The following is a 13410-nucleotide window of genomic DNA, read 5'->3' as shown; positions in this document are numbered from 1 at the left end:
AGTGGATGAAAACACATGCAACATGCAAAAAAAGATTACACACACACTGTGACTCTGCCAACGTGTTCCACAGTAGTGGGACACATTTGTGTTTTATTTTAAGTACAGCAGTACGAAATGGTTTGCAGATGTTTCATATCATTTATCAAATCAACAGACGGACGGGAAATGAAGTGAGGAAACTCCAAATCTGTTTCAAACATTGTTCCGTCAGGTTTGATACAGTACCAATATCCTTCAGCCTGCATTCTTCACCTTTGTTAGACTAACTTCTTAAACACAGAACACGCTTGTGTTTATGTTAAAAAAAAAAAAAAAAGCTTGCAATTTGTGTAACAAGTGTGAACAACCCTTTCACTCTCACTCAGAACACTCCTCGTCTAAACACAAACACTGCCAAAACCACTCAGCTAGAAGACGTCTGACATCAGTTCCCTGTAACGTTTTCTACGGTTTGCAGTTGCAAGAGGTGAATCAACTGTAAAAGACACACTAACTTGCCAACATATCTGTCTGACTTTAGGGAGCCTCCACAGGCATTCTCTCATGCATTTACAGCTGGATTGTAGCTCAATAACAGCACCAACAAATTTTTCTTAATAGAGCTTTTTTTCTTGTTTTCTTGGCTTTCGGCTACGGCTGGATTACTTTATCTCATCTCCAGTCTCATGTCTGTTGTTCCTCACATATGAACTCTCATGTCTTTTTACATTAACACTTCTCTCTACTGCCACAGCTGCGAGACACGACTGCTGCTGCTGGATAACTTTATTTTCCTGTGCTGCCTTTCAGCTGTTCGTTCCTTTCTTGACTCTTTTAGCAAAGTGTTTGGTTGTGTTTTACAGTAAACGAGAGATATTCACCCCTGATGGATTACCAGTTTAACTCAAGTGTATCTGACTGTCACAGATTAATAAAATTAATACAAATCTGGTGGGCCCAGGAGGTAGAAACAAAGAATCATGCTATAAAATCTGAAATTATGCGTTGGAAAGGGGTTACCAGTAAGGTTAAAGTAAAAAGTCAACATTTTGGAAAAGCGGCTTTTCATTTTCTTGCCAAGAGTTGGATGAGAAGATTGATATGACTCTCCTCTCTCTGAGAGTGCTATCAATCTTCTCATCTAACTCTGAGCAAGAAAACAAATTAGTACATTTCCCAAAATGTCAAACTACTCCTTCATGCGATTTGAAAAGTCTAAACATTCACTAAAATCAAAATGTATAATTGTATAAATCATGTCTGCTTTATAGGGCCGAATAATTAATACATCTCAAAACAATATTGCAAAAATTTAATGCTGCACAATCTAATCAACCAGGAAGTGGAAAGACCTGGTCTTTCTCCAGGTACTCTGGCTTCCTCCCACAGTCCAAAGACATGCAGGTTAATTGTTGACTTTAAATTGCCTCTAGGTGTGTTTTTTTATGTGTCAGCGCTGTGATAGTCTGGTGACCTGTCCCGGGTGTACCCGCCTCTCACCCAACGTCAGCTGGGATAGTCTCCAGTCCCCCTTACGACCCCTAACAGGATAAGCTGTTAAAGAAATGAATGAATAGTGTCATGTGTGCATAGCAAGTGTGCGTTCCAACAACATAGAAAGAGGGAGAGATGGAGTGACACTGGATGCATACAGAGCAGACAGGTGCTGGCGATCAGAGCGGAGAAAAAATCCTGGTGAAGTTGTCTTGTGTCATTAAATAATATATAAGTTTCAGTTTATCAGCACATAAATGCTGTAGGTCAAGACCCAGGCAAAGTTACTGTGCCTTGCCTCCCAATTGCTGGGTGAAGTGAAGTGGGTCAGCCATAGCCTAGTTCAGACCATCACCTCAGTGTTCTGTTTTGCTCTCTGTATCAGTGTGGACCCGGTGCTGCCCTAAACACTTTCATTGGGTGGGAGTACTGGCATTGACAGACAAACTCCTTCAGACAATCAGCAGCAAAAAACACCCGCACACATCTTCATCACCAACGGAGCCAGTTTATAAATGACACTTTTGCCAAATCCAGTCCGAAGAATGGAGCAAACGTCTTTTCCTCCAAGAAACTCTGTGAGTGCATCTTATTGTTCTTGTTTAATTGTTGTTATTGACTCTATTTCTGCAATGACTTTACTCGCAGCTGTGTTAACTAACGTTAGAGTTAGCGCTTGTTGCTTCAGGAGCCGCCATTATCATTCTTAAAGCTGAGGCCTGCATTTTACATCATCAGCTCCAATGCAGTCCCTGATTGGCTGCATACGTTGTCAACTACGGTGCGGATCCCCAATTGATAGATTTTAATTTCTGGAGTGTTTGAGGTGGCACCGAGTCCAGACTGATGCGGAAAGCAAAACAGAATGCTGAGCTGACATCATCAGGATGGTCGTACCAGGCTAGGTTAGCCCCGAAGTCAGCATCAACCAGATCACTGTCTGGAACCTAAAGCGTTAACAACATGATTACAACAAGGCAGTAAGTTATCTAACCTAAATATTTTAGAGTGGTAGAGCCACATAGAGTATGCACTGAAGTTTTTGTGATTTATTACAACACTGTTACAGACATTAGAGGAAGATATGGAACTTAAAAAAAAAAATACTAAATTTTTAATGCAATGTTGTTCTAAAAAAAAAAAAAAAAACCCAAATACATAGATTACTTTCCCACATTGTTTAATCCCGATGCTTTCCATGATTATAAAAAGTGAGGATAAAATATAGTAAGAATAACATTTAGAGTGCATGTGTGTCGAGTCATAAATAAACATAGCTGGTGATCATCTGTGGTAACTAACAGTATTAGGAAAAGGAAATGTTCCTTGTATATAAAGTGTTGCTGCGTAAGCATCTCTGCCACATGTACAGAAAAAGCAGCGTCTTGCAGATTCTGTGCAGCCAGTGGCAATTAAAATATTCTATATTCTTGATTATTAAGAGGATATGGAGATCACTTCCACTAGGCTAAGTGAGTCATCCAGCCTTCAGCTCTCTGACAGGCAGGATCCTACTAGCTAGCTTGTTTGTTCGTGTCATGTCTGTTACTGAGACCATCATGCCTGATAGTCAGTCAGTTTGAAGCCTGTGTGTCTGTGTGTATGTGTGTCTGTGTTTTTGTGCCTGGTAAATGTCTCAGACTTCCCCTAAAGATGCAGTGTTTGGGGAATCATAAAGACCACTCAATTACTCTTCAGTTAAAGCATGTGTGGATGTTGAGTGACACTGTGGTGCTTTTTCGTATAGAAAGGTAGAGGATCTGTGGATATCTTTAAGGCTACTCTGTGCAGCAATAGCACAGTGCGAGCTAAGTTTCTGCCAAGCTATCTATATCATTTAAAGTAAAGCACTGGCAGGGCGTTCATCTTCATAATCTCGCAGACATCACAGAAAGTCCTTCTCAGAGGACAGAGAAAATATTGCCTTGAATTCTCATGAACTGGGGGGTTGTGGGGAGGTCCAGTTACACTGGGACCCAATGCATGTGATTAAAAAGGAATGAGCAAATAAAATCAATGAGGATCGCTTACACTGTGGTGTCAAAGGACTCAACAGAGGACAACACAAGCCTATATCTTAATTAGGAGAAATAATGTATACACAGACACAGCTCAGTGAGTACAGTAGGGGAATACAATGGTATTTACAAATCACTTCTCGTTTAAAGCAGGAAGGAGTTCATTACTTCATTACTCATTACCGTAAATCCAGTAATACAAGCCCCCACCCTCGTTACTGCTGCTACGCCTGTCAATCTGTCCATTCTCACATGGCACATACAATAACGGCAGATGATTTACGACTCAGAATTCTACAATGGGTCCCTAAATTTCAGACGGAGGTAGACAAAAGCAGGCTTCTCATTTTTAGCTGATGATTGACACATTTGTTGACAGTGCTGTATGACACTGGCCAATTTAAAAAAAAAAAAAAAAAAAAAAATCTGAGGAAATAAACAAGAAGCACTATTACACTGTTTTCTTAAAACATCACACTGTTGGCAGTGTTGCCAACTACTTTAATTGGGAAGTAGCTACAGCAGGCAGGGAAGTCGCCAGAGGTCGCTGGATGATGTCACGTGCTAGTTTGCATATCCACGAAGTCATAACGTCATAAACTACAAGATTTTATAAAATCTAAATAAAATAATGTTTAACTAAACTGACTGCAACTTGCTTTATTAGGTGTTTTTATTCAAACAACACTTTAACTTGCATCGTAATCTACTTGTTACAGTAAAAAACTGTTTAATGCTGTTGTATCGACTCTGTAACTCAAGTGTCATGAATGGAGACATGATCATACAGCGCCATAGATGCAGCAAGATATGCCAATACATGTCACAGCCTAAGAGACAACTAACACAACAACACATAGTTCATCTTATGACAGATCAAACTGTAGACATGCCTTTTAATTTACTTGTTCACTTAATACTTTTTGTTTTAAAAATGTATGTCTGTGTTAACTGTTTTTAAATTTTCACTGTCTTAAATTGTAATTGTGCTTTGGAAACACGTTAGAAATGCCATTATTATTACAGCGTATTGAATTGAATTGAACTGAATTATATTGAATTGAATTGGATTGGACAGGCGTGGGTTTTCTCCAGGTACTCCGGCTTCCTCTCACAGTCCAAAGACATGCAGGTTAACTGGTGATTCTAAATTGTCCGTAGGTGTGAATGTGAGTGTGAATGGTTGTCTGTCTCTATGTGTCAGCCCTGTGATAGTCTGGCAACCTGACCAAGGTGTACCCTGCCTCTTGCCTGATGTCAGCTGGGATAAGCTCCAGCTCCCCGCCACCCTCAACAGAATAAGCAGTTATGAAAATGGATGGATGGATGGATGTACTGAACTCTAACTCTGACTCTAACTCATCTCGTTTTGTAACATCAGTCTATGGAAAAAGTATTTTTGGGCCCAGTGGCATCACATGACAGACCCAGAAGTTTAAAGTTTCACTGTTTGGCCACTACAAATGGCCTTCAAAGCCTCACACACGTACTGAGAGCCTGAGTTGGAGCGTACAACCATTCCTTAAGGCGCTTGCACATGATTGCCGATTTGCCGACACTGCAGCACTCACCATCGGCTTGACCCAACGCTGATCATCCGCACGCACTGACAGCCAGCAGACATTCAAAGATCAGCACACATCTTCCTGCAGGCTTCGCATGGCATGCTATTTACATGCCACCTATAGCTACAGCTAATGTTTCTTTCTTATTTCGTATCATATTAATAAACTTACTGGGAATCCCCATTTCCAGAGAAATTCTTCTCCAGGCCTCTTTTCTTGTCGAGGTCGTGGTATTCCCTGGAAGTGATATCATTAACTATGGGGTAGCTGGACACGGTTAGTATGAGTCTCTCCTCCATTTTGCAGTCAGATCTTAATTTTTCCGCGCCCCGTCTCTGCCCCTGCACCCTGTCTGTGTTCTACTGTAAAATCATTGGCCCTACACGGAAAGGTCAGCATCAAACGAGGTTGAAGTTCGACAAAATTGAACTTTCGGCATTGCGTCAAAACGCGGGTGAAGCTCCGATGTCAGCGTTAACGCGAGCTTCCATAGGAAAACATTGGCACAGCGGGCATCAAGAGATTTTTAATGCTGGTCATGTGCAAGCACCTTTCTTAGTTATGCTCTTGTGTTTTTTGGTTCCAGAAAGGCAACACCACACTTCCAACTCTATATATGAAGTATTGCTCTCGACACACCCCCCTTCAACATGTGGAGAGACAGCCTAATGGCGTAGTTATGGCTGCAAAGCGAAAATTGGACAATAACTGTTTGGGGAAGGCAAAAAGTCAACTCAAACCTGCTATTAATTATGACCACGTGCACCTGAAATTATTACATTACACAGTGATGTCACTTGCTCGTGAAAAATGGCGTTGATCATGGCGAAAGGCTGAAAAACTGCAGTGGTGTGTGAATAACAGCATGTGTCCCCTCTTTCTCTCTCTCTGTCTCTGAGGGTATTTTAACAAGGTGCTGACAAGAAAAATGATAATGATGTGTCTGTCATGATGCAGAGCTGGGTAAATTTGTCACGATGGCAGGTGACTGATGGCGTGGTATCACCCATTGGCCAAACCATGAATTCTTTCCCTCAACACTGAACACACACACACACACACACACACACACACACACACGCAAACACACACACACACACACACACACACACACACACACACTCAACAGTCAGGATGCCTGATATCACTCAGCACGTGTATGAGCAGGTAAATCATATCCTTCCTCAGGTTTATGCTCATTGTTCACTGACAGCCTGTCTTCCATTTGCAGCCTGAAAGCCGTGAAGTCATTACGGTAACCTTTAAAAACTGTACACTACTGTACTGTGACTATAACTTTGAAATGTATGACACGGATACCGCAATCATTCCTCTTCCCCTGCAAAGTGATATGTAGGCTACATCAAAGTATTCGCCAAGGTTATTATTGTTTTAATGTTGCACAGATTTCAGGAATAAACACAGCAGCGGCACATTTGTCCTACTCTCAGTAACGCTTGTAAAACCCGCAAAGTGATACTGATGTCTTCATATACGCAGCGCTTGTGTTTATATGTGTATATTAAAATCGTGAGTGGTTATCAATTTGTCAGATTGTCTGGGATTTATTTCAAGTCTCAGGCTTGTAAGTCTTCTTGATTTGTTTGGTATTACAGTGCGTCTCGTAAATTCCTCTGCCTGTGCTTTGTCAATGCTCCACGTTAAAACGTGTGCCCCTTTGTTGTTGCTTATGCTGGTCTGCATACTGCAAAATTGGACCAGATGTAGTAGAACATCCTGGTATTTTTGGCATACTGCATTTGACATACTATTCAATGGGACATACTAAATCTTTTTCTGGTGTACCATATAGTATGGTAGTACGGTAGATTCCAGTACCTTATATGGGACGCCTGCTCTACCCACTAAGCCACCGGGCATCCCTGAAACACAAGTTTTTCAAGCCCAATTAAGTTGCAAACACACAAAAAAATATTATAATGGAATATTTCTACTCTGAATGCACCCATACATCATATGTGATTTTCTACAATGATTTAAGTGCTGCATTATTTACCTGGTTATTTATTTACTTTTATGCCCGGATGAAAGAAAGGCTGGTATGTATCTGTTATTAGGCACCGCCAAGACATTCATTGCAAATCGTGCCAGCATGACAATAAACAGTAAAACGACTCAACTGTTGCAACTTGAGTTCCCTGTTTCACAATTTCACCAGAGACAAGAGACACCATGTGTCTTGTGCCGTATTGCATCAGATGAAATACATATTTTCTGTGGCAAAGCGATGACAGATATCTCCTGATCTTCATTTTTCAAACAAAATAGAGAATCAGCCATGTGATGTGACTTTGATGTGTTGCTGTGAAACTGTATTTTTTTGTGTCTGAGACAGAGACAGAGGGAGAGAGGTGCGCTCCATTTGTTGTTCTGCGCTTGCCAGAAATTGTTGTCTACAGACATGTCAGCAGTGGTAGTTGATGTCACTGTGTGTTTTGTGTTTTGGGAATGAGGGAACATGCAAGAACACCTCTATAAATGTTTAACAGGAGGCAGAAAAACAACAGTTAGTTCATACGGTGCTGTGTTTGTACTCCATGACTTTAATATTGAAAAATTTCAGTTTTAGTCTTTACAGTTGTTTGCGTTATATTGCAGTGCTACACAGATTTACCTTGTTTAACTAGAAGCTGATTATTAATCTCTGTACTTACATTTTAAACGTTAAAAACATCCTTCAGTAAAGCAGTTTCATTGAGGCATTCATATGCTAAGATAAAGATTGTATCCTTAACCATATTTCTCAGGTTCACTGTTAGACTGCAGTTAGCTGGAAATGAGTCAAGGAGTTAATAAGCACACACACACACACACACACACACACAGTGGATGGGCTTCACGCTTGTTCCATTAGGGAGGCTTACCTCATTTGACACATCATGTCACTGCCAATCATTATCTAGCAATTAAACTCAACGTGAGGAGAAATGTTCATGAGGCAGCTTGTTATATTTAGCCTGTTTCAGAAGAAAATGCTTGGCAGTGTTCACTTTCTGTTTTCCTCGCTCGCAGCTCATATTTCCATATAGCAAACTGTAGGCATATGAGGTGCTGTATGTACACAACACACGCAGAGTTTAAAATAACCGGCAGCCATTTTGACTCATCACTGAAATGAATACAGCCTGTATTTATGTTTTATTTTCACCACCATTTTTCTCCAATAACATTTAAAAAAAAACGCATGTCTGTAGGTCGGTATATGCTGTCCTTATTATTGAACGCAGCTCTAATGCCACAAAAGTTTTTATGATGCCAAAAGTAGCTGAGAACTTTTATTTTGATGCAAATAAAGACATTTACCATAAAACTTAATTAATTAATAGCCCGCGCAAGAGAGAGAGTTACGATAGGATTACGGCACCTGGCATACTGACACAACACCACTTCATCCTGTTAAAACAATACTCACAACTTTTTGATTCTTTTGATGTACAGACTATTACGGGCTAAAGAAATATGAATAACTTACAGGGTAATGGAGGAATGGACACATAATATGAGGTAGCCAACAACACAGTTTTATACATCATTCATAACTTCTGTTAAATAATGAACTTTTTGGAAAATAGACCAGGCCTTGAGACAGGCTTTAATGTGTCAAAATGTGTTGCCACACCGAGATAGTAAAAGAGACTGGACATTAAACTGGGACTAGACTTTTAATTGAAGATTTACGGTATTATAAAGTGATGCAATAAAGACACAAATTGGCACAGAAAAATTCACCATAATGCAGGAAATAAAGTTTTTGATGCTGTTCTTGGACGTTAGTCTGGAGCGCCGTCAGCCATTAGGTGTGCTGTCCGCTCCCCCTGCTGATCTCCCCAAGGGATGTGAGGACTCTAAAACTTCACCAGTGCCTCCATCGGCATATGGGTGAGTAGATAATGGCTGAATTTTCATTTTTGGGTGCACTATCCCTTTAAATTAAAAACAGAGCCATTTGCTCAATATGCCCTTGAAAAAAAATCACATTCATATCCATCATGTTTTTTTTTCTTTTCTTGGGTATAATAGTCAATAGCATCTATGACTAAATGATAAGCTTATTTCAAATAAACTATAATAACCCAGTAAAATTTCTAAATTAACTTAATAATGTCTCATTTCTTTGGTATTTTTGGTGATATAAGGATATGCAATGATGACTGCTGGGTGATATGTATGTTAATGTTACCCAGTGTCAAGTCTCTGATCATGTGACGAGACAATATGTGCACGATAGCGTGAACTACTGGGCCCCTCATAACTGTGTGCACTGGGGCCTGTCGTAACAACCTTAACCCAGTGCAGGAGAGTGACAGCATGTGACCAGAACGAAGGCATGCTACTACTTAGATAAAATGTTTGGAAATCTACTGAATGTTAAATTCAGGTAATTACCCGAAAATGTTTTGTTTTTACTGATTTATTTTTGTATACAACTAAATGTAACAGTAATCTGTGAACCTTGTTTCATTCAGTGTGTTATCTTCAGACACCTCTCTCCAAAAACAAATAATTATAACACTACTGTTTCAATTATGATTTGTCCCACAAAGTAAAAATGAGTCAATCTTAACTTTGTACATTAAAAAGAGAGAAGAAACATTATCTGGTTTGAGTTTAGCCACCTCTGCATTCTTCCATTTTCGGCCTGTCTTTAATAAAAGCAAAAATAATATTTGTTACATAAACATCCCTGATTCAGCAGGATTTAGAAAGATTACAGACCATTTCCAGAACTCATCTCCTCTCTTGCCGTGGAAGTTTAAAGCAAATAGAAAGCCTCAGACTCTCCTTTCTATTATGGTCTGAGGAATCAATGGTATCAATAGTGACTTTTAAGCATGAACAAAGAGCACAGGTAAATGTCACAGAGGGTTTTTTAAAAATTGAAGGCTGTGCCTCTAATCTAACCTGCTCTAATAAGTGATGATTTCAAGGGGTGACAATGACAGACTGTGTAAGGACTCAATCCATAAATTTCTATAATGCAAAGATGTGCTCCAGTGGCGAGAACTGACCTGTGATACATTTAGAAGTTGTCTCTGAAAGGCGAATCAATATCTCTTGCAAGCTGCACAGTAAGCAAATCGAAGTTCTTTAGCAACAGTTAATGAATACAAAATGTCAGTAGACATCAAAAAATTAGTCTTTCATGGTGAAAATAAACATCCCTTGGGTTCTACATTTCTAATTATAATACCCTCAACAACAGTGTCTCTCCAAACCAAAAAACAATGCCTGCACAAAAAAGTGGTTCAAAATTAAAAATCCACTTTTTCTACACCTCAAGGGTGTTTTTGTCTAACCAGATTCATCACTCTGTTGCAACAACAGCTTTTCCCATTACTGTCAAGTAGAGCGTCCCTTTGCGGCAATAGATTTGCCTCTTCACAACCGAACAAGACACTAACTTTTTAACACATGTCATAAAGCTGCGAGACATCTCATTCAGTGCATAGGGGCCTGTGTTGATCTGAGACTTCAGACATGCCATCGGAGAGAACAAGCGGTACGTCATCTGATGGTTTCTCGAATGACAGGCCTGTCACAAAACAGCCAAAAGCTTAGAAGTGCAGTTCACTTGACACACAGTCTTCAGGGATATCTCTTGAAGAAAGAAAAAAAAAAAAAAAAGTGTCGCCCCATTTTTAAAGAAATCTGTTAGTGTGGGTGGGAGGATAGGATTGGGGTACATAACAAATAAAGCATCAGCCTACAAAAGATCCAGAGGGAACACTCTATGTGCCTCCTTGGTATCCATTTAACAGGAGAGCTTACAGCATCCAGCTACTTACAGCCTAACCGAAGTGCTATATTACTCACCAAGCTCAGCTGGAAACACTATAGAAAATGTGTTTGCCTAGGATCTGCTCTCCTTTATCAATCCCAAACAGCAGGGACCAGAGCTTTAAGCACTATGCCAGGGTTCCAGCAACAGCAAACAACATTTCAGACAGAAAAAAAGAAGGAATGGTTGCACAAATAAGATTTCAGTTTTGTCTCTGTAAATCCTTTAAAGCTGAATCTAACACAGCACATCCTACTGAATTCCCACAGAGACTATTCAAAGGCACCGCCTTGGAAAAGTAACGTGCGGACTTAGAAGTATGAGTGTGCACACAAGCAGACAGACGGAGAGAGACAGACAGAAGCACGAACCTTAAAAAGATGACAGGGAAAATGAGAAACAGGTGCAAGGGCACACATTTTGAATGAGAATATTTTATTTCTTACCAATGAAGAGGTTCCATTCAGCATCAAGGTCTGCCTGGTTCGCCAGACAGCCCCTCATAACGTTGTGACAGTAGTTGTGACAGGGTTTCAGGCCAGGCATGCCACGGCAGTATGGACAGTACAGCATCTTGGTCAGGGCTCTGACACATGCTGGAACTACATTCACCTACGAAGGAAAGAGATATTCTTCAGTTATGTCAGGTCTTTTCAGGGTCACTAAAGGGATACGTCACCGATTTTCATTTTTTTCCCCAGATTTCCTTGCTCATCTCTCAGCTTAGATTTTCACAGGCTTTGGGGCTGTTGCTTGAACTACAGGTTGTACTTCTACATTTTTGTGCCCCGTACCACTTATCCCTAAAACCGAGGATGAAAAAATTGAGATCATATGGTTAAATTAGCAAGCGCTGATCACACATGAACCAACATTCTCTTACTGTGTTGCCTATTTCTCGCCTCTAACGTTTTCAGAAAAGTATTTTAGCCCACTGTTTGACTCTAATTGGAGATCATTTGCTACCCACCAGCTGCCATATTGTTCTCTTTGTCAAAATGACCACCGTAAAACTTCAATTAAAAGCCTGGGCTATTATTTGCTTAAATCACTGAAATCAACAGGCCTATATTTGGACAGGCCTTTAGAGTGTTGCTCAGCAAAGATCAGGAAATATAATCCAATTGTTTATTTAAACTAGTAAGAATATTACTTGTATAAAAATTAGGCTTCAGATAACATGTTAAATATGAATCATTAATTCAATCTAGCTCTGACAGATGGCGCAACACTGTGGGGCGGCACGGTGTTCCCCCCGAGGCGGGGGAGCCCTTCTGTGCACAGTTTGCATGTTCTCCCCGTATTAGTGTGGGTTTTCTCCAGGTACTCCTGCTTCCTCCCACAGTCCAAAGACATGCAGGTTAATTGGCGACTTTAAATTGGCCATAGGTGTGAATGTGAGTGTGACTGGTTGTCTGTCTCTATGTGTCAGCCCTGTGATAGTGTGGCGACTTGTCCAGGGTGTACCCTGCCTCTCACCATTGTCAGCTGGGATAGGCTCCAGCCCCCGTGACCCCCAACAGGGTAAGTGGCTATGGAAAATGAACGAATTAAAGACCAGCCCGGTTTTATACATCCAAAGAACTTCTTCTTCTTAACAAAATGAACTGCTTGGTATTCAGACCAGGCCTCTAATTGAGACAGTGTTTATTTGTAAAAATGTGTAGCCACATCAGCAGGGACGTCGTTTCAGCAAAAGCTAAGGTATGGCAATATGACTTGTCACAGAGCTACTGATGATAGAGTTTCAAAAATATGAACTTATATAAACCTTCACCTTGGTCTTTGACCTGTCAGAAGTACATACTATGCTATCGAATACTGTTTCAAAGAACATGACTCTGCATGTAATGTACGACTTGGTGAGAGCAGTGAAAACATCGGACCTATTTCGGCGCATATTTCAGCACCACGGACAGCAAGCGGACGTTTAATTATCATTAGTCATGTGTTTAACTTCACAGAAAATAAAGAAAATAAATTAATTACAAGCTCATTTCTACAAGATAACCAATGGGTCCGGTGTATGAAACACAGTAAAACAAAGGCCCATTTGGTACAATACTGTATAGGCGAATTTATTGGAGTGTCTCCAGAGACCAAAAATACAAGCTTAACATGCCAACATGAAGAAAAAACCCCCCACATACAATCAGACAGGCTTCAAGACATCATTTAGACAGGCTGTCTACAGCAGCAGAGCAAAATGCTTTTACAACACACAGATAACTCACATAACTCATAACTCGCGGAGGAGCTAAGTGGCGAACAATTTGATTCAATAACACTTGTATTCACTAACACTTGTATTCACTGATGAGCATGTTATTGACCTATTTAAGTGCAATACAATGAAAACAACCAGCCACTGCGCCTCAAGTAAGATGACTACAGAACCTATCTCTTTTTTTCTCCTGATTCCAAGGTATGGCAGCTGCCATACCTTGCCAAATGACGCCTATGCACAACAGGCTAGTAAAAGGAGCTGTCTGTTTAATTGAGACTAGGCTTTAAATTGAAGTTTTACGGTAAGTTGCGCTGCATCACCCAC

At 40.3% G+C, this 13410-nt stretch overlaps 1 protein-coding gene across 1 annotated transcript in view; it reads right to left on the bottom strand.

Annotated features, from left to right (window-relative positions):
- The window catches only part of LOC125903215 (glypican-6-like), a 235236-nt gene that overhangs the window by 85144 nt on the left and 136682 nt on the right, over window positions 1-13410 (bottom strand). Inside the window, exon 4 of the mRNA XM_049599991.1 lies at window positions 11306-11471. Coding sequence (XP_049455948.1) covers window positions 11306-11471 — 166 coding nt within the window. The remainder of the gene's footprint in view (window positions 1-11305; window positions 11472-13410) is intronic.

Source organism: Epinephelus fuscoguttatus, linkage group LG2, assembly GCF_011397635.1.
Source record: "Epinephelus fuscoguttatus linkage group LG2, E.fuscoguttatus.final_Chr_v1".
Taxonomy (NCBI): domain Eukaryota; kingdom Metazoa; phylum Chordata; class Actinopteri; order Perciformes; family Serranidae; genus Epinephelus; species Epinephelus fuscoguttatus.
Note: the sequence above shows the minus strand (reverse complement) of the source record. Positions and strands in the feature narration are given on the sequence as shown.